The sequence below is a fragment of the Amblyomma mixtum genome, chromosome 2 (genome assembly GCF_055824585.1).
Source record: "Amblyomma mixtum isolate Tamu chromosome 2, ASM5582458v1, whole genome shotgun sequence".
NCBI classification, from domain to species: domain Eukaryota; kingdom Metazoa; phylum Arthropoda; class Arachnida; order Ixodida; family Ixodidae; genus Amblyomma; species Amblyomma mixtum.
This window is the reverse complement of record NC_143013.1, coordinates 304926615-304948696: the sequence shown is the minus strand read 5'-3', so window position 1 is coordinate 304948696 and position 22082 is coordinate 304926615. Positions and strand designations below refer to the sequence as shown.

The 22082-nt window shown below is 51.2% G+C and overlaps 2 protein-coding genes across 2 annotated transcripts in view; one reads left to right on the top strand and one right to left on the bottom strand.

Moving 5' to 3' along the window:
- Positions 1–255: 255 nt before the first annotated feature.
- LOC149364769 (acetylcholine receptor subunit alpha-like 1) lies at positions 256–12370 on the bottom strand. Its single transcript, XM_089574708.1, has 7 exons — positions 11890–12370; positions 10279–10323; positions 9998–10107; positions 9571–9751; positions 8498–9163; positions 7719–7913; positions 256–1395 (listed from the first exon to the last, which is right to left on the bottom strand). The coding sequence occupies exons 1-7, from the start codon at positions 12139–12141 to the stop codon at positions 1210–1212; spliced, it is 1635 nt and encodes a 544-aa protein (XP_089430834.1). The 5' UTR covers positions 12142–12370; the 3' UTR covers positions 256–1209.
- Positions 12371–13285: 915 nt separating this feature from the next.
- LOC149364768 (acetylcholine receptor subunit alpha-like) overlaps positions 13286–22082 on the top strand; it is a 34839-nt gene continuing 26042 nt past the window's right edge. The window contains exons 1-2 of the mRNA XM_089574707.1: positions 13286–13717; positions 14989–15033. Coding sequence (XP_089430833.1) covers positions 13292–13717; positions 14989–15033 — 471 coding nt within the window. The 5' untranslated portion in view covers positions 13286–13291. The remainder of the gene's footprint in view (positions 13718–14988; positions 15034–22082) is intronic.

Genomic DNA, 22082 nt, shown 5'->3' with positions numbered 1-22082 from the left:
CAAGTACATTCAGCGATGCATGATCTATAGAAGAAGCGTAGCCTAAAAATCAAGCCAGCCATGCCGGTTGCTCCGTGCGGTGCGTGTGCACAAGGATCCAGATGCTGAAGGCCGCCATGCTTGTCTTCTCTCAAAAACGTGCAGAGGAAGAGAGCAGCCATGCATGCAGTGGCCTCGAACTCTCTCCACCAGCCAAAATAGGGCTGTCTGAAAAACTTGGCGTCGGTGTTCCGCGCGAGTCCAGCGTACTCCCGCAGGCGACGTCCCTCCGTGAGAAAAAGGCGCGACTCCATCGACAAGAACAGCAACAAAGAGAAAGCAAACCTGGATCAAACGGTGGGGGTGGTCAACAAGTACACACCAAGCTTGCTACGAGCACTTACAACTTGCACCCGAACAACGAAGGTTTTTTCTTTTTTTTTTTTTTTTTGTCAGGCTGAAGACGCGGAAATGCATCGTGCTTGTCTTGAGCGCATGGCGAACGGGACACCCATCGGGCAACAGTACACAGTGGTGTCGCACCCTAGACTCGCACCTACAGGACGACAGGCCGACGCAACTAAAAGACAAGACAACGAAACGCAGATGTCAACCCGCCAACTCGCGCACTCATAAACTAAGTGTAATGAGGATACGTAGGGAAATCAGGACTGGAAGGAAACAACATTCATGGCTCGATGTAGGAGACAAGAAGGCTGCAAGCGAAAAACCGAGACGACGCGAGGCGGAAACTGGTGCTGTTCGAAGACCGCGTTGTTACCATTTTGTGTACCTTCTCGTTATTTTGCTTTAAACGTGCGCGTTAAAAACACCGAAGAAACACTGAGAAAGACGGAGGAAGCTTCCCCGGCAAAATATCATTTTGTTCGTCTAGGGCTCGCGTTATGAAGCGGGCGAGCGTACAAAATATCTAGACTGGTGCGCCACGCCTCCAACTTCTCCTTTTTTGTTAACCCTTTCGGCCACAATAACTGTGCGCCCATTTTGAAACTGCTCACTACAAACAGTAAGTCTCTCTGTCACAGCTGCGCACTTTCTCACTCGCTGTCACACTTGTGTTTTGATTCAACACGTTGAGGATTGGGCTGCGGTGTCCATCTCGCAGTGTGGCTGCGAGGAGGCGACGACGATGTCGGGACAAGAACACGTGTTGCGGGAAGGAGGAGGACGAGTGGTGGGGGCGTCCTCGGCTAACCGATGTCGACAGGCTCAGTCGTGGATGCGCCGCAGCCGCGGGGCCACCTTGGACATGAGGATGTCGATGGGGAGCTTGTCGTCGAACAGCGAAGGCGCCTCGAGGATGATGCAGGCTGAGCCCACGACGCACGTGAACGTGAAGAGTAGCAGGAAGAGCCGGTCCAGGACCATGGCCACGTAGCGCCAGTCTTCTATGACCTGCGCACAATACCGGACGTGCATGGCGTCAGCGATAGTCAGATGTGTGTCAGCTGTTTCAGTGCGTCCAGCACGTACTGCTTACGAATACCTCGAACATAGAATTTGAACCTTGACGTTGGACGCTTAAAGGAACACAGATGACAACTTCACCTAATTTATGTTCTTCGTAAATAATGATTCTGCGGCTCTTTATGGGTACGTTGACGTTTTGTCCGGCAGCAAAAGGCACAAGTGATGATGATGATGACGAAGATGATAGTGAATTTTTATGATGCAACGTCATCTGCGGCCAAAGAGAGCCATGGTGCAAGGTATTTTCATTTGCTCAAGGTGGCGTCAAAGACCCATTTCCCAAGCCTTTCACCCTGATTAAGCCGAGCAGCAGGCCAGAGGAAGTTTGTACCCATTGTATCACCGGTTGGTACCCGGTGGCACTGGGAATCGAACCTCGCACCTCCAGCATGCGATACGGATGCTCAACCGCTAGGCCACCGCTCATCATCATCAGCCTGACCACACCCACTGCAGGGCAAAGGCCTCTCCCATGTCTCTCCAATTAACCCTGTCCTTTGCTAGTTGCCGCCACTGTATCCCCGCAAACTTCTTAATCTCATCCGCCCACCTAACTTTCTGCCGTCCCCTGCTACGTTTGCTTTCTCTTGGAAACCATTCCGTTACCCTTAAGGACCAGCGGTTATCTTGCCTTCGCATTACATGCCCTGCCCAAGCCCACTTCTTCCTCTTGATTTCAACTAGGATGTCATTAACCCGCGTTTGTTCCCTCACCCACTCCGCCCTCTTCCGATCTCTTAACGTTACACCTATCATTTTCCTTTCCATAGCTCGCTGCGTTGTTCTTACCCTCTTTGTTAGCCTCCACGTTTCTGCCCCATAGGTGAGTACCGGTAGGATACAGCTGTTATATACTTTTCTCTTCATGGATATTGGTAAGCTACCATTCATGACCTGAGAGAACCTGCCATACGCGCTCCACCCCATTCTTATTCTTCTAGTTATTTCCCTCTCATGATCCGGATCTGCGGTCACTACCTGCCCTAAGTAGACATATTCTCTTACTACTTCTAGCACCTCGCTACCAACTGCGAACTGTTGTTCCCTTGCAAGGCTATTGAACATTACATTGGTTTTCTGCATGTTAATTCTTAGCCCCACCGTTCTACTCTGCCTGTCTAGCTGATTGATCATGCTTTGCAGTTCTTGTCCTGAGTGGCTTAGCAAGGCAATGTCATCAGCGAATCGCAAATTACTCAGGTATTCTCCATTAACTCTTATTTATTTATTTATTTATTTACAATACCTACAGCGCCCTTGCGGGCATTAGTGCAGGGGGGAAAGAAAAAAAACAATATAAGTGCACAGATGACATAATTCAGTAGCAAATTTAAAAGCATGAAACATCACTATTTGCATCCCTTAATCACACTGTATTGTGGTAATGGAAACACAGGTATGAGAAGTTAAAAGAAATGCTAAAACCCATTAAAAAGAATATTTTTGAGATCCTGGATAAAAGACGAAGGGGTCCCGGAAACAATTTCGGCAGCCCCCCCCCCCCCAACTCCCCAACTCTCCCCAACTCTTCCCATTCCAGTCCCTCCTGTAAGCAGGCAGTGAAGAGCATTGGCGAGATCGTGTCTCCCTGCCTGACACCTTTCCGTATTTGAATTTTATTGATGACTTTATGGAGAACTATAGTAGCTGTGCAATCGTTATATCTTCCAATATTTTCACATAGCACTCTTCCACACCCTGATTCCGCAATGCCTGCATGTCAGCTGAGGTTTCCACTGAGTCGAATGCTTTCTCGTAATCAATGAAGGCTATATATAGGGGTTGGTTATATTCTGCGCATTTCTCTATCACCTGATTGATAGTGTGAATGTGGTCTATTGTCGAGTATCCTTTACGAAAGCCTGCCTGCTCATTTGGTTGACTAAAGTCCAAGGTTGTCCTGATTCTATTAGCGATTACCTTAGTAAATACCTTGTAGGCAACGGACAATAAGCTGATCGGTCTGTAATTCTTCAAGTCCTTGACGTCTCCTTTCTTATGAATTAAGATCATGTTAGCGTTCTTCCAAGCTTCTGGTACTCTCGAGGTCACAAGGCATTGCGTATACAGGGTGGCTAGTTTTTGTAGCACAATCTCTCCTCCGTCCTTCAGCAAATCTGCTGTTACCTGATCCCCACCAGCTGCTTTACCTGTTTGCATTGCTCCTAAGGCTTTCTTTACTTCCTCCTTCGTTACTGGCGGGATGTCCCATTGCTGTGCTCGACTGCCTCCCTCAGTAACTTGATGATTACATTCGCTGCTGTATAGATTTGTGTAGAACTCTTCGGCTAATTGAACTATCTTATCCATATTGCTGAAGACATTGCCCTGTTTGTCTTTTAGCGCATACATCTGGTTTCTACCTATGCCCAGTTTTCTCCTCACTGATTTTAGGCTACCTCCATTCCTTAGAGCATGCTCGATTTTCTCCATGTTAAAATTTCTTATGTCGGCTACCTTGCGCTTATTTATTAACTTAGATAGCTCTGCTAGTTCTATCCTGTCTGTGGAGTTAGACGTCCTCATGTTTTGACGTTTCTTAATGAGATCTTTAGTCTCCTGAGATAGCTTGTTGGTATCCTGTCGAACCATCCTACCACCTACTTCTGCGGCGCACTCTGTAACGATAGCTGTAAGATTATCATTCATTGTTTCAACACTACGGTCTTCTTCTTCAGTTAAAGCGGAAAATCTGTTTTGCAGCGACATTCTGAATTCCTCTACCTTCCCTCTTAATGCTAACTCGTTAATAGCCTTTCGATTCACCAGTTTCACCAGGCCACCGCTAGCTGCGGTCAAAAGGCGCAATTATTGCAGAGAGAATTGCACTTAAAAATTTTCCCTCCACTAGGTTTATATTTGTGACGTTTACAATGAAAATCACTTTGTGATGACTGTTTTGAAATCAAATGGAGTTGTAGCTTAGTGCTGGAATCTGCGCCCAAAAAAAATGTGTCGACGCAGCTCGGTTTACTTGAGGCTCTCGGAATGCTTACAGTCTGTAAACTAAGCGTACCACGAGCACTGCAAAATAAATAAACGTTGCGAATCGCTAGTTGCTCCAGCCTGTGCTTAAGACCTTCATCAATTGCTAACTCTGCCGTTGTATATGACGATCGGTAATGTATTCGGATGACGTGCCGCGCTGCTGTCGCGGAGCAGAAACATGCTACAGAGGCGATTTCATCTACGCATTTTTTGAAGACTCAAACACAGCTAAATTGTGTTAGCTCTAAGATAAAAAAAAATGCTGAGGCTCAGCTTGGCTAAGCCTGGGGAATGCGAAGCATATTAGTGGCTAGGCTTGGTAATAACATGGCTTTCCTTGGTTGAATACTTGGTCATTTTAGTACAACCACTAGAAGCCTTCGTTGTGGGGGAAGAGAACGGCATGGCTACAGCGGAACGCCGACTAACCCCGAGACGCGTGTTGGGTGAGCGCCTGGATTGCCACGGAAGCCGCGTCTGCCTGCCCGGTGGAGCGAGCGTTTCACCTACACCTAGTGTGAACGCGCGTTCGAAATGCGCGGGTGTGACGGCTAGGGGTCCCACGGCGACGGCGCGAGGTGGAGGCCGGCTCTCTCATCCGATGTCACGTGGCGTGACGGCTAGGGGTCCCACGGCGACGGCGCGAGGTGGAGGCCGGCTCTCTCATCCGATGTCACGTGGTGTGACGTCACGGTGTCACGTGGGGGTCCCACGGCGACGGCGTGAGTGGTAGCTCTAGCAATATGCTTCGCCATGGGCGTCCGGAGGGGGGGGGGGGGGGCAAGGGGGGGGGCGGTTGCACCCCCCTGGAAAATCACTCACTCGAACCGTGAGTGATGGCCGCACACCAGGGGCGGTGGTGCGCTCAGTCAAAAGGGTAAAAGCAGCCCCGCATGGTCACATCTGCGAAATGCCGCGTCCGGGCGTGCGTCGTTCCGCCGTTTTCAAACCACGCCATCGTTAGCTCTACTGAAGGGCGACCTGTTCCAGACATACAGCGGCACCGGCGAGCATGTGTTTCGAGCCGCCTTGAGATGGGTGTCTGTTTCTTTGATCTCTAGAGAGATAGCGACACGGAGGCAGACAGTGCACGGGGCATCTTGTTTTCGCCTATGTCGTTACGCCGGTCACCGATGAATTCTTAAGGAGGGAAGGACAAATCAGCCGTGTCCACCCCCGCTTTGTCGGGCTGCTCAAGGGCAAGCGGGCGATGAGTTGGCGCCGCCGCCGCTCGCTGTCTCCTCCGATCCACGTGTAGCGCAGTTCGGTAGAAGCGCCGCTTTCAGAATCTCCGGCAAAGGGGATTAGCTGCTTTTGTTCACGGCGACGCAGTCTCCCGAGGCGCCCCCACACAAGCGTTCTTTGCGTCTTCTGTGAAAACCAGCGCCTTTGGTCAACGCAGCCCGATGGCGCCTGCCTGGCTCGCCTGTCACCTCTGGCTGGGCCTCAAATCACAACAGCGCCCATGTACTGTGCGTGTCAGTGCATGGTAAAGAGACCCAGGTGGTCGACATTACCCGGAACTCTGTACTACTCCATCCCTCATATCCTGAGTCGTTTTGGGGCTCTGAACCCCATAAAAACACAAAAACAAATTTTCCGACCGGAGTGGCGAGTGTCCCTTCCCCTCGGAAGTTGCGCGGCGTTCCTTTCACCCCCAAAGTGCGCATTCGGGGATACTGCGGCAAGTAAGCCCTCGCACGTGTGCGCGCCTCTGTGTTTGTGCTTGGGTGTTTTTAGCATGGAGGAAGTTTTTTTACCTCCATGGTTTTTAGTGGCCGGTTGTCAGCGAAGCTGAGAACAACCAAGACAGCGGACGAGAAAACGACGAGCGGCGAGCAGTGTGTGTGGGGTTGCTCGACTGTGCGGATGCGCAAGCAAGATGGAGCGAGGTGTATGAAGCTGCGAGCGTGCATTTATCTTGTAAATAAGTTTTCGTTGTATATATAGTCATCTTTTGTTTTCAACGTACGCGTTCAACAGTTTTTGCAATCAATGTGTATGATGAGTGTGCACCGAGAGCGTGTAATGAAGCACAGAAGTGAATTTATCACACGTGTAATTACGCAATTCGCCCAGAAAAATCCGAGGCGCCTACAGTTGCTGTTCAAGGAAGACTGACTGAGCGACTGTAGTTACGTGTTTGCGAACATATTGTGCTGTGTGCTGGTCATCAATCCGGGTGAGTCGAGAACCCGTATGCAGGAAGACTGAGCACTCTTCTCCACGAAGTGATATAGCATCTTTTTGCATTTTTTATTAATTTTAGTTGTTTCTTCGTTGATAAACTCCAATGTACCTCTCCTAGCCGCGCTTTAATTTGCTGTTTGTAATTTTTCTTTCATGTGTGCATTTTGTTTAATTTTTATTTATATATAAATAAATAAATTTACTCCGCAAATAGCGCCTTTTTGCTACGAACATACCCCCCCCCCCCCCCGGGGCACCAACGGGGCCCCCCCCTGCAAAAAATTCTGCGGACGCCCTTGTGCTTCGCATAAAAAGAGTGTAAAAGTAGTAGGTGCTACGGGTCGCACTATAACGTACCACTTCCAAAGTACCACTTTGCTCGCTTCTGGCCCACGTAGCAGATCCGTATTTACAGTCGTGGCGCCTCAGAGCTCTGAGTGCGCAAACAAAAATAATAATTTCCGTCTTACAAACTTACAGCGTTGGGGATGCCATACGAGCCACACATCAGATCCCAGAAGCAAATTCACTGTCCCGGGATATTTTGTAAACAGTCATGCGTGTCATACTATACTTAATACAATCTGCTAATCTCTCCTTTCCTACATCGCTTTCATTCAATCGCCCCATCATCCATACCTTCCTTAACAACCCAATTCCCTACCAAACGGCCTAGAGCATCCTTTTTTATGCAGCTCATTCATTCATTCATTCATTCATTCATTCATTCATTCATTCATTCATTCATTCATTCATTCATTCATTCATTCACATCCCTCTATCTCAACATGGTGGGCCTGGCTATAGCCTCGGATCAGCTGACAGACCAGTTCGCTTTGGTGACTGGAGCAGGATATCCCCAGTGCTTGATGCTGCGTTGTAATAAAGTTATCTCTCTCTCTTGCCTCATTAGGAGTGATTCGACCTCCTAGACGTCGAGCAGTGCGGAACCAAAAGAGCGTGTTTAAGTGCATCATCGTGAAACGATAGCTGTAACATAAACACCCTTAACATTAATGGAAGGTACATGTTTCCCGCAATCTTTTGTAGGCATTCCACTGACGGCGCACCTGGTCGAAGTGGTCTGCATTCTCCATGTGCTGAGCGATGAAGCGCACGTTGAAGACAGGCCTGGCCAGGTCCTGGTCCAGCAGGGGTCCCGGGTCGGCGCCGCCGTCGGGCGGCGAAGGCAGCGCCCGCGGGGAGGCGTCATCGCCGCCGCTCTCTGGCGGCTCGGCTGAGTGGTAGGCGCACAGTGTCAGTTCCTGCGGAGGACAGGCAGATCTCGTTTTCAGCCACGCCTTCAGCGGCTGGGCTAAATCTATGAAATAACTGCGCATTAGGTAACTAAACCTATATTGATGCAAAGTAACATCTTTAATCCCGTGACACTTTTCAGGCCACGAGTCATGTGCTGACCATCAAAATTTTGACGACGTGAACAATGGGCAGAGGCCGCATTTTCTGACGATTATTCACTCGATTCGCTTTTATTTTTGTCTCTCTGTTATCTGCGAGCCCTGCCTTTGATATACACTGAAGCCGTCGTCTGATATTTCTTATTATCACAGGCGGTGGCTACCAGCAATGGAAGGCCGCCATCTATAGCACGGATCGGTAATTGAATAGTTGCAAAACACGGTCTCAGTTTAATTAAGCACGTTAAAAAAACAACTTTCGGACTCATGATTTCCTTTTCCTGGGAGTGCTAACCGCACGTCGAAAAGTCAGGGAAGGTTCCACGCCTCATCAGCGTGTTCAGCGACGAGCAACGCGAGCGCTCGCTGCGTCGAGAACCGTGCGCGTGGTGCAGAGTCAGTCAGGGGAAGCCGTGGAAACTAGTAAGTACCTGTAGCGGCGGTGGTGGCGGTGGCGGCGGCGGCGGAGACGGCGGCGGAGCTCGGTTGTCGGCGGACGGCGTGGCATCGAAGCCCATGGCACTGGCATCGTCATCGTCATCATCGTCTTGAGGCCGTTTCATGAGGAGAACTGGGGGCAGGACCTTGAGGAAGACGTGCTTGACCCAGGGCGCCATCTTGTGTGTCGCCGGCGAGCGGAAGTTGACGTTGAGCACGGCGATGGTTACAAAGACGGAGAGTGAGACGAGCACCATGGTGAAGAGCAGGTACTTGCCCAGCAGGGGCACGGCCAGCGAGGTGGGCGGGATGATCTCGGACAGGAGCAGGAAGAAGACGCCCAGCGAGAGCATGATGGAGATTGAGAGCGAGACCTTCTCGCCGGAGTCCGAGGGCAGGTAGAAGACCAGCACGGAGAGGAAAGAGATGGCCACGCAGGGGATGATCAGGTTGACGGTGTAGAACAGGGTTTTGCGCCGCAGCGTGATGTTGAAGGTGATGTCCGGAAAGGGCTCCTCGCAGCAAGAGTAGAACTTCTCCTTGCGCCGCGCGGGCACCGCCATGATGTCCCACTCGACGCTCAGGTAGAACTCGGACAGGTCGATGCCCACCGCGATGTCGTTGGAGTCGTCGCGCTGGTGCTTGTGCTTCAGGTCGACCTGCGTCAGTCCCAGGCGCCATCTATCTCTGCCCTTATGTGGGGTATACATGCCTTCTCGCTCAGTTTCTTTTGCTGCAAACAAGGATGCCCACAGTTATTGAATGCTGTTAACAGCATCTACCACACACCTCGTCGAAAAAGTGCTCTTCCATCTTTGTGCTGTGATTGCCATTGAACTGCTCTGTATTATACTCACGTAAGGCTAAGTCACTGTAGTCCCGGCACACATCTATAAGAAGCCAGGTTTTGTCTGAACAGGCTATGTATTTACATCGAATGGCTCTGTCTTACAGGTGGCATACGTTCTGTTTTTACTTTCATCCGTAAAGTGGTGGTGGGCACAGCTCCTACATACCTTATAGAAACAGCACTTTCGTTATCCTTAAAGCTCTGACAGGGACTAACCGTGTATCCGTCGTAGGTCCAGGATCCAAACTTCATAAAGCAGGTTTGCTGGTCAAATGGAAAATACTGTACGTCTATCTCGCAGGAACTCTTGTAGATGGCTGGTGGCTTCCAGATGACGAGGCCGTCCGAATGGAGAATGGCTTTGGTCATGATGGTTACCTCGTAATTTCCGTCAGCGCTGGCCGCATAAGCGCGTTGACATGGAAAAGAGAAACATGTCGTGTATTCTGTAAGTACTTCCTTCGCTAGCATAAACTGCCAAAGAGATGCATAAAACTGCCTCAGACCACCGGCTAGAAAGAGTGTGATGATCTCAGCAGTATATTTGTCTTTACTTTGGTACCTTATCGCAGTGTCATGCCACGATGTTATCTTTTCCTTCTCAAACTATATTTTCCTTCTGAAAGAAAGCGACAGCGCTCACTTGTTGTAAAGGACAATGTCTGGCAACCATATCTGCTCAGCTGGTACGTGGACTTTGGCTACTCCGCCGTATTCCTCAGGGTCCCAGCGAAGCTTGTAGTCATTCCACTCCTGCAATAAAGGGCCCAACAGAATGGTGTAGCTTGCTGCCGCCGCTTTGTTCCGCTCCGCTCCGATCTGATTGATTAATTGATCGATTGAATTAATTAATTAATAAACTTTATATACTATTTTATGTCCACAACAAGAATGGAAAGAGTTAATGATAAGAACGTTTCTTACCTGTTCTACCCATACATTTGTCGTCATTATTTGGTTCTTGAGGTTCTGAAATCAGAAACAGACAGTATATATGTAATTAAAATGTTACCGGCGGTAAAAGCAGCCACATCAAACGAAACTACAATATGGAAAGAAGAAATGACTACCGGCGCACCTCCGGGTGTTGCATTCCTAGTGCAACCATTAAAAAGTCTATAACGCTCACCTGGTATCGTAAACCGACTCGCTTGGTTTACTCTCACCTCAGTGACGCAGTAAAATGGCGCAGGACTATTTACGCCTGACGCAGCGCTTTGTTCCAGCCCCTGTTTACTGAAGAACAAGTGTGCATAGTCCATTTCAGAAGCAACTATATCACGCCGTTTCCAGTTCTGTCAGCTGTGGCAAAAGGCACATGTCAGATTCTCTCCATTCCGTGAGAATCCTTCTGGCTGGATCACATTGCGTTTTCTTACTATGCATTATGTTTTTTAATTGACCACTGAACTTGTTGCCTGCTACAACTGCAACTGCAGATGGTAACAAGGCCTTTGTGGCAACTTTTTCCACTCACGTCTGAACTTTATGTTTTGTTTGTTTTTCTTGTCCGCATAGCGATCACCGCATACAATGAAGATGTAAGTTTATATTTTTCTACGACACGAACCCACTTAGGTAATGCTAAGGCGCTTTGAGGACGACCGCCCCTATACCATCCTCCTTCTACCCCCCCCCCCCCCAAAAAAAAAAAAAAGAAAAAATCCGCGGATTCATCTGTCTTCGCAGTTCAGATCACCTGTGACGAAAATTAAAAGCCAGAGTGCTCGCAGAGCGTTCTTTATTCTTACGTCCCCTGAGCCGATGAGCCTTTCGGGCGAGTAAGTGCGTGTGTCTGGAACCGCATACGTACACCTAAATGTGAGAAGGCAAATGAGATGCAGTCATTCGCGTGCATGTTGGCAATCGCTCATTATATCCGGTGAGTATAATTAAAGCCGCTTGCTGAATTGACTGTTTTTCTTCTTTATCGCGCACCTTGTCCGCACCGAAGCAGCTGCACTGAAGACTTCGAAGCTGAAGGTTAACCTTCCGCAGCAGCCTTTTTTTTTTTTCTGCGCGGTACAGAACCGCTGCTGTGCATCTGCCAGATATGGACGCAGATTCTTTGTCCCGTTTCATTCAGCATGTTTCATTCAAACTTTTCTTTTTATTGCAAAGTCTGCACGCATGCAAGGCGCGAACATGTCAGCGCGCTTATAAAGATGGCTGCATCTGCCACTGCCGGCAACCTCTCTGTAGCGAAGTAACCCAAATTATTGAATGGTTGTATGACAGGTCATCAGTAGCAATACACCTACGACTTTCACTAAAAATACCAGCGCCAAGCCAGTGTTACCATTTCTGTCCCCAAAAAGTTCGGCGCAATGTTAAGCACGACGTGCTGTTTGTATAGCTGCCGAGCAGCTCCTCACGCAACCGAGGTATCTCCATATTTGAGGCGCACTTTCTATCCCCCCGAACTACTCTTACCGGGTATCGCACCTACGACCTCAGATACGAAGACGGGGGCCTGCTGCCCGTCCGCCGAACGGGGCGCGCGTACGTGCGGTGCGGGGCGATCGATGGGCTCACCACGTCGATGAGCTGCGACAGGCGGAGTCCCATCTTGACCGTGAGCCGGTCCGAGTTGTTGCCCACGGGCCGAATGAGCGAGCTGTAGCCGTTGATGAGGTCGTGGTAGAGGCGCTTGGTGTCCGCGTTGGCCGCGCACCCGGGCGTGCGCCAGCTGAGCAGCGCCACAATGAGCGCGGACAGCCGCAGCCGCCATGCCGGCCCCGCGGCGCCCGGCGGCACGCTTGTGGTCCTCGACGGGGTCTCGCCCATGGCACCACCCCACAGCGGAGCGGGCGCTCCTACATGCTCATCGCGGGGGCAGCATCATCAGCTGCTGCCGGCGGTGCTCGCTGCTGGGTGCTCCTGGGCGCCCGGCGGCCAAGCTGTGCCCGGCGATGCCGCCACAGCCGCTGTCGCCGCCAACGCGCCACTCCCTTCTCCGCGCTCCTCCGCATCCTCCCTCAGGATGCCGCCTCTTCTTCCGTAGCCCGGATCCATTCCGCGGGAGGGGAACCGACACGCGCAGCGACAAGCAGCGCCGCGCTGCGGCAAGCCGGGCAACCAACAAGGCGTTGTCTGCAGTATGCGGTGCCGGCTTCCCGTGTAATAACAATGACAAAACAAACAACTATACGTCAACGCGATGTTAGCTCCACAGAACCGCAAAGGATTGTTGGTAGTCGCTTTTGAAAAGGGCCCAAATTGGCCTTAGCGTTGTGCCAACGAGAACGCAATAGTTTCAGGGCCTTTTTAATGGATTTGACCACAATCATTTCAATGAACTCTGAACGAAAACTACCCGTGAGGGGAACTACACTCCAAGACAACTTTATGCAGCTAAGCAGCGGGAGCAACGAGCGCGAGCCGTCTGTTTCGAGACTACTGTGACCAAGTTGTAATAGCATGAGTTCCTGGAATAATTATCCCAGCATGTAGAAACATTTACTATTACAGAGATTCCCGGCGGACTCTTCTGTCTGAGTTCCCGGACATTTCAGGTGTATATGCGCCCAAAATGCCCCTGAAAGAATCGACGAAGCGCACACATGCACCGACAACCAAACGCAAATACACAATGTTTATTACTGTCCCTGACGTCTAACTGTCCTGCCGCCTTACGAGTGGACCATAAGCTAAGAGTCTGAAAGTATCCCGAGTAGCATCGCAAAAACATATTGCCATAGTAGCAGATCTGAAAAGTGCACAGGTCGCACAGAAGTATTTGCGTCTCGTTTCCTTGTACCAACATCATTGTTTATTCGATTTTGTCTGTTTATGCACATCTTTTTGCCCTGAATTCCTTTGTGCTTCACTTCTGCAAGACCCAGTTGGTTGCCCAGCCCATACTGAAGCTCTTGCCCCTCCACTAGACACCCAAGTACCTGTCCCTAATTCGTCACCGATCCTTCCGCTGTGTTACATGCGAGCATGCTACAGTCCGCATTACTCTCTGCACCGCTCGCTCTTCGTCGTGTTCGGTGCATGCACCCCTCACACTGCGGAGCAGCGGGAGCAGAGCGGATCGATGCTTCGGAAGAGGAGGAGGACACGCCGGATGGAGGAGGAGGCAGGGAACGCGATGGCGTTCCCCTCCGGCGGCGGCCCACGGCGGCGGCGCAACGCCCGGCGGGGTTCGCTGCTGCCATCCATGGCGGCGCCGGCGGAGCTGCTCATCGCGGCTCTGCTCGCGCTGTGCGCGCCCCGCAGCTGCCTGGGGAACCCGGACGCCAAGCGCCTCTACGACGACCTCATGAGCAGCTACAACCGGCTCATCCGACCCGTGAGCAACAACTCGGACCGGCTCACCGTCCGCATGGGGCTCAAGCTCTCGCAGCTCATCGATGTGGTACGTTGAGTTCCGGCTGCCGCCTGCCCTGTGTACACACCGCGACCTGCGTGTCTCCTGTCCTCTAGATCCCCGTGTGCTGTGGCCACAGGATTATCGAGGCACTGTGCGACTCGATGCTTTGTGTTTCGACGACACGCCTTGCGACTGCGATGCCTTCCCGGCCATTTCTTTCCTCCCAGCATGAGGCTACGCTGTGCCTTTTCCGGCAGAGCTGTTTCTTCTTATATCAGTACTCCTCTTGCTTAAAAATTCTCGACTTCATTGACTCCCTCATTGCGGGTCAGGCTAATAATCATAGGAAAAGCTCCTAAGTTCTTACCTGGAAGCTGAGTTGAAACCTAAATCTTGCCGGCTGGTCCCTTCTTGGGAAAAAACAAGGCGGTACATAGTCTTGCGGAGTAATGATTAAAAATTTAGTGCCTGAGTGAAATCCTCTAGAAAAAGTGGAATGCTACTACTTGATATCAGCCTGTTTTGCCACGCCCTTCGTCTGCGACAACTTGTAAATGCACTATTTATTTATAATTTTTGTATTTAAAACACTCTGCCACGTGTCGTCAGTGTGGCATGTCTAAGGAAAGAAGCGAATGTCCTGCTTTTCTCTGCTGTTGTTACTGTCATTGTTACGGTTCAACGATATCTGTCGTTTCTTTAAAGCATGCAGCTAGCGAACCAATGCGCAAAGGCCGTGATAAACGTTCAGACCGTGGACATCTATTTAAGTGTTACAACGTGCTTCTAATGTGGCTTCAAGCCCAGGAACTGGAAAAATAAAAAAGTAAACTGCGGCCGAATCATTTCCTCATCCAAACTGCGCAATTTTATTTGATTTTAAACAAAGCCACAGCTGAACTGGCATAAATAATTGCTGTCATGCTTCAAAAACGCGCTTACTTGGCGTGTTTTATCTCAAGCATGCAATTCGCCTGGGCGTACGAGGTATCGTTCCGCGTGAACGTGGAGATCGAATAGTAATTTGACAAAAACGGCGAAGATCTCTCCAGGAAACGAACGTGCGCTAGTTGAATTCCACTCCCACAGTGCGCAGAACCTCATTGAAAACATGTGCACTGACCTTTCCCATTGTATTAGTGCGCACAGTGCTCCGAAATTCTGCTAAAGAGAAGTTACTGACCTGATCGATTGGGAGTCAGTGCAAGAAGAAAGGAGGGGAGAGAGAGATTTAAGCACTCGCTGCATCTCTTGTGTCTTGGTCTGAATACGCGAAATTGATTGCCTGCTTCGGTATTTTGTCTTCATCTTTCTAGAACTTGAAGAATCAGATCATGACAACCAACGTTTGGGTAAATCAAGTAAGTGAGCATACCACACTATCCCCACGTCTCATGCGCTCTATATACTAATTGTGCATTCATGAAATTGCATCCTACCGAGATAATGTGTATTGTACTAGCGATGTACGACACAATAGGGCAAAAGCCGACAGAAATTTGCAAATCATCGCCTTGTTATTTTTATTATTGTTAACAGGTGGCGCCAAACAAATACAGGCGAATTATTTGCTATTGGCTGCCATCACGCTCCCTAAATATGAACAGGCCAGCTGAAAGGGAACGCCGCAAATTTTAACGACATTGAAAACTTCGAAACGTCCCCCACATTCTGTGGCAAAATGAGACGCAGCCTCCAAAATTAAGACATTGCGCAGTTTTGCAGTCGGTGCACAAGTAGTTAGCTGGCCACCAACGCAATCTTTGAGTGCCTATCAGCATGGCAAACACTGGATCCACACAGAGCTCAGAACTGTTTTATTTCATGTCCCGCCGTTACACTTTTACAGCCAGGCTTTTCGTATAACCTGGCTACGCGATTCTTTTTCCTTTTTTTTTGTTACTCCTTCGCAACATTTTTCGGTTTTAGTATCAGAGTTGCATTTATTTGTCCGATTCCCTATCGGACGGACATCCGATTTGGTTACATTCATATTACATGAACAGGAGCTTATGCACGTGACTTTACGTCAGACTGACCAGACCTTAATCCACTGTCAATGCGCTAGAATAGCCGTCCTTGCTCGCCGAAAAGAGCTGAGGCCTTAGATCCTAAAGAAAATTTGTGCACGTCCTCCCTGCTCTCTTCATGACTTTTTTTTTTTCCGGGCCACTCGGCTATCACTGTTACCCTTTTGAAACTTCAGACCATCCTAAGAAAGATAACACAAGGCCACACTTTTGAAGTAAGCAATAAAACCATTATATTGCCACGCGCCTAACGCGCCGCGCGGCCTCCGCGCTGAATCGAAGACGACGACGAAGCGGCGGTGGACTCTCGCGGCGCGCTGGTTCTGTTTGGTGTCGTGGAAGCTGGCTCTAGAATTAAAAGAAGGCTCCCGCTCCCAGTCTTGGGTTCTTGCCGACGCCTACCTTCGCGGCTCCTCTGGTCGTGACACTGGTGGAGGTGCGACCGATGCTTCCCTGAGTGCTGAGTGCTCAGGAGTGCTGATGCACTCCTGAGGACGACTCGACGCGCCCGCCTCTTGTGACCACCCCCGTCCATCGTGCCAGCCGGAGGATCCGAGGCCTGTCCCCCGAGGCCCTCCCTGTTGTCAGCGCGCCTTCAACTACCATTCCACTCATGGCGACGCCACTGCCCGCCCTGCCTACAACCGTCCCTGCAGCCAGCCCCACCTATCTCACCCTTCAGACTCCACGCACGCCTAAGCCCTTTCACGGTGACCTGTTTGAAGATGCCGAAGACTGGTTGGCTCAGTACGAACGGGTCGCGACCTTTAACTGCTGGGACGACGCTACAAAGCTGCGTAACGTGTACTTCAGCCTTGAAGACTCCGCACGAACGTGGTTCGAAAACCATGAGACTACTTTCTGTACGTGGCCGGACTTTCGACGTCAGCTCGTGAGTACGTACGCCAACAGCGACCGCCGGGAGAGCGCAGAGCGTACACTGTCCTCTCGAATTCAGCTTCCCAATGAAGGTGTTGCTATGTACGTCGAGGATGTGACGCGTCTTTGCCATCGCGCCGATCCGGCCATGCCTGAAGAAAAAAAGCTGCGGCACCTGATGCGCGGCGTAAAAGACCAGCTCTTTTCCGGCCTCGTGCGGAACCCGCCCAACACCGTCGCGGAGTTTCTGGCCGACGCCGTGCACATGGAGAAATTGCTGCAGCAGAGATCCCATCAGTACGACCGGCAACTGCGTCAAACTTCGACTCTATCAACGTTGGACCGGTTCGACCATGAACCCAGGCCGAATCCGGACTCCCTTCGCGAACTAATCCGTTCCGTGGTCCGCGAGGAGCTGCAGCACCTTCAAGCCACCTTTGCCCCTCGCGTCGATTCCGTCACCAGCGTCATCCGCGAGGAAGTCCGGCAGGCACTCAGGGCACAAGACGCTGCAGCTGTGCCGGCGCCGCAACCGACCCCATACGATCCCGCGCCGTACCCGACTCCTGTCCAGCCAGTCACGTACGCGGACGTCGTGCGCCGCGCGGCCCCACCTCCTGGGCCTTCGCCTTTGTTATATTTGTCGATGCTAGAAGCGTGTCCCACCAGGCATCGGGTCCAGGAGCACCGCCGCAGTGCCGAAGGAGGAAGGAAACGTGGGCCGGAGACGGGGAGTAGGGGAAGTGAAGGAAAAACTGTATTCACATATTTACATTAATTACATAGAGCGGGACTGAGAATTGCTCTCAGTGGAAGAGGAACGTCTTCGTCAACCGTAGTCGACTGGGGCTAGCAGGCTTCTCTCGGCCACACTCACGGCCGAGTTAAATATCGTCCGGTTTCCCCAGATCCCTGGCTGGGGAAAAATGGTCGACGAGCACTGTCCAATCGGATGGACCGAAGGGGACCTCCTTGTTACCGCCCACGGCTGGGCAGGTGCGAGCTTGTCCACTCTGTCGCAGCTGGGTCGAAGAGAGGGGAAGATTGCTGACTCATCCAGCCCCGCGGGGAAAGGAATCTCCTGAAGTCTTTCAGCAGGGGAATGAACTTGCCTCCCCGCCGATTGCCCAGAACGCGAGTCGGGGACACAGAATTCTTCAATTATCCGCCAGCGTGACGGCGCCGCCAGGTCGCCTCCGCATTCACGGTGGTTGCTCGGACAATAGCTCCTGGGCCTCGCCTGCCTTCGTCGCCGCTGCACTCCGTTCAAGGAATTTCGCTGGGGTTTTGGCTGACAATGGCCTTTGACATCCCTGCCACACTAATCCGCTGAGGCTCGGAGGGGCATTCCAAGCTTCTCACTTCCCATGGTCGTCGCGAGGTTGTCGACCTTGGCGATTGTTCACGGTAGCGGCTTGATCGGGCCCACGTGGTCCGAAGTGGACACAGGTGTGACGGGAACACACAAAGAGAACCGTCATTTTTCATTTCTTGACTTGGTCAGTGACCCAATTTCCCTTTGTGAATAAATAACACAAAGGGAGTTAAAGGGGGGGGGGGGGGGGGGGTAGAAACACAACAGCACGTCCGCCGCCCGAAGAGGTCTCGTAGTGGTTGCAGCCAACGCTGCTGCGCGCAGAGACCTGGAGTTGTGTCCGTTCGGCCTTTGGTCACAGCTGGGCCCAAAGGTTCCTCTTGCTTCGTTGACAGCTGTAACGAGCTCAACCAGCAAAGTCCAAAGCCCAACAAGCAGAAAGCGCCAAACTGACTTCAAGAACTGCCAAGCTGTTTTCGGTCAACAAAATCTCTTTAGAGAAAATGAGCTGTAGCGTGAAATTTACGTCCTCCTCCGAAAGTTGACATGTTTGACCAAACCAGAATACACAGAGCTTGTTTAGCCAAAAGGGAGGAAAATTTTCTAAAATTTTGGGGGGGTGCCGTAGCACGGTGTATGTCACAGAAAGCCACCGCCCGTGAGAGCACAAAGGGAAGGTGGAGCTGCTGAACACACATACAAAACAGACAAAAATGATTCCCGCTAAAGCAAAAAAAAACAAAATACAAATTTGCATAGCGGATTAACGTCTGGGGAGTCAGGAAAGGGCATTACACGGGAGAGCTTCGGCTGAGGCCATCAGCGTTGCCATTACTCGCACCTTTCGGCAACGCATGTGAACTGAGTCCCGCAATGCCAAGCTCCGAAATTTCGCTCTCATTTCGCATAGGAGAGTGTAAAGAACAAAAGACAAAAAACAAGCATTAAACTCAATATGAGATTATGCGCCATATCTGCCCCTTGCGCGGCCGCGGTCCGACAGCTGCTTTAGCAGATAAGACATTGCATAATGCTAGGAATTTCAGCTTGCATTTCTGTACAGGAGAGTTAAATGAACAAAAAGAAACAAGCAATAAACTGAACAGGATTATTCCTCGAAACCGTCCAGAAACAGCGTTACGATTAGAGGAATTTACTGGTTCCTATTCTTCAGCCGCCCTCTGCGCGGCCGCGATCCGATAGCTACTCTAGCAGGTGCAAAATTACACAAGGCTAGAAACTTCCGCTTGGGACCCTGCGCTGTTCTTCGTCCAAGTCTCGCGTTTCTGAAGTTTAGCTGACGCTCAGAAAGCAGAATGCGAGAAGGGAGCGAACGAGTGCGAATGCCGTGCCAGCGAATCTGCCTTTCTCGGATTGGGTTCGCGCGTTGCGTCCCCTTAGCTTGTGTTCCCTTCAAGCGGCGCGTGCGAACTCTTGAGCGCTGAGGGGCCAAATTGGGGCGGGTAACCGGTTGTCCGGTTTTCTGTGCAGCAGTCAACATGAGGCGCACTTTCCCCTTCATTAACATTCCCCGTTTGGCCACCTCTATACGCTGCCGCTCTGTGGAAACCCTCGCTGTTGGTTTGCGGGGCGCGTCACTAGCCATTGCGGAACCGTCACAGGTTAAGTCGTCGGCGTTCGCCTCTTTGTCCGTTTGTGATCCAGCCTGCTCTGGCTCACTACCGTGAGAGTTTATAAGCTTGACAGGGCCACGTGTGCCCTCTTCACCCGCGTGCTCTGCTGGCGCTGCGAATTCTGGAGCCTTCGAACTGGTGAGGACCTGTGCAGCGTTATCTCCAAGACTAAGGCCCTTTTCTTTGGGCAGCCTATCCAAGCGATTCGGGAAAATCGAGGGATGCTGCATAGGCAGGTCTTGGGAGACGGCTGCCTCGGTCAGACGCAGCTCGAGCGGGCTCTCGATCGCGACGCGGGCAGTAAGTTGGTCGTGTTGGATACCTTTCCTATCCTTATACTGGCGGTACAGCAGGCCAGAACGGAGTTGGAAAGGTATGTTCTTTCGTGACACACCTATGTCACTTTGGTGACTCAAGTTGCGTAGAGTCTGGTCTTTCTCTTGCTCAGCGGTGAACGTTTCTCTGTCCACACGAAGGAGTTCGAGAAAGCCATCTGAGTAGGGCAATGCTAGATTGGTATTCAATTCCTCACCTAGCCCCAGCTCATCACTCGTGCCTGATTCGGAAGACTCACTATAGCTTGCACTACTATCGGTGCTCTTTACCCCTGTGCTAGAAGTGAGTAAGTCCTGGGCTGGCTCGTCAGTAGGTAGCGCGGAACCGTCACGGGTTAAGTCGCCGGCGTTCGTCTCATCGTCAGTCTTTACTAGAGATTGCTCTGCCTCGTCACCGCGAGAATTTACAGGCTTCGGGCTTACAGGTTGAGGTTTGCCCTCTTCAACCACGTGCTCTGCTGGCGCCGCGACCTCACGAGCCTTCGAAATGGTAAGGACCTTCGCAGCGTTATCTCCAAAACAAAGGCCTTTTTCTTGGGGCAGCATATCCAAGCGATTTGAGAAAATCGAGGGATGCTGCTTAGGCAGGTTTTGGGAGACGGCTGCCTCGGTCAGACGCACCTCGAGCGGGCTCTCGATCGCGACGCAGGCAATTGGCAAAGACACGCAGTTTTCATTGACGAATTTAATTTCACTTCGCGCCGAAACCTCCTGATTTATTGTCGAATTCCTCTCGGCGCGCTTCGCCAGTAAAGTTTGCAACTCCAAACGCATTAAAGCAAGTTGCCTTTCATCGGCTTCCTTGAGACGAAGATGTTCTTTTTCTATCCTGTCAGCCTCCTCCTTAGCGGCTTCCTTGCGGTAAAGGCGTTCTTTTTCTATCCTGTCAGCCTCCTTTTTAGCGGCTTCCCTGCGGTAAAGGCGCTCTTTTTCAAGCCTAACGGCCTTCTCCTTGCGTTCCCTTTCAACCCTGTCGGCCTCCTCCTTAGCGTTCCTGATTCCCTCCTGAATGACTTCCCAGGTCTCCCAAATTTTGTCACCCTGCTCCTTAGCACCACATTCCTTAATAGCCTCAATCAGCTGCGGCTTTCTGTGACTCTTCCTGGCCTCAATACCCAGCTTTTCACACAGCAACATCAACTCTGGCTTCTTTAGCTTGCTCAAATCCATGGCAACTTCCGAACGAGGACTTTCATAAAATAAGCTGCTACGTGAAATGCTTAAGCGAGCACGTGCAGAAAAACAATCTACAGGTAGTGATAAATTTCCAGAGTTATCAAGCCTGGCAGATTCTTAAAGAAAGTCAAGCGCTCACCACTGCTGAAGCCATGACCAAGCGTGGAAGATCCCACCGCTGCCACCAGTTGTTATATTTGTCGATGCTAGAAGCGTGTCCCACCAGGCATCGGGTCCAGGAGCACCGCCGCAGTGCCGAAGGAGGAAGGAAACGTGGGCCGGAGACGGGGAGTAGGGGAAGTGAAGGAAAAACTGTATTCACATATTTACATTAATTACATAGAGCGGGACTGAGAATTGCTCTCAGTGGAAGAGGAACGTCTTCGTCAACCGTAGTCGACTGGGGCTAGCAGGCTTCTCTCGGCCACACTCACGGCCGAGTTAAATATCGTCCGGTTTCCCCAGATCCCTGGCTGGGGAAAAATGGTCGACGAGCACTGTCCAATCGGATGGACCGAAGGGGACCTCCTTGTTACCGCCCACGGCTGGGCAGGTGCGAGCTTGTCCACTCTGTCGCAGCTGGGTCGAAGAGAGGGGAAGATTGCTGACTCATCCAGCCCCGCGGGGAAAGGAATCTCCTGAAGTCTTTCAGCAGGGGAATGAACTTGCCTCCCCGCCGATTGCCCAGAACGCGAGTCGGGGACACAGAATTCTTCAATTATCCGCCAGCGTGACGGCGCCGCCAGGTCGCCTCCGCATTCACGGTGGTTGCTCGGACAATAGCTCCTGGGCCTCGCCTGCCTTCGTCGCCGCTGCACTCCGTTCAAGGAATTTCGCTGGGGTTTTGGCTGACAATGGCCTTTGACATCCCTGCCACACTAATCCGCTGAGGCTCGGAGGGGCATTCCAAGCTTCTCACTTCCCATGGTCGTCGCGAGGTTGTCGACCTTGGCGATTGTTCACGGTAGCGGCTTGATCGGGCCCACGTGGTCCGAAGTGGACACAGGTGTGACGGGAACACACAAAGAGAACCGTCATTTT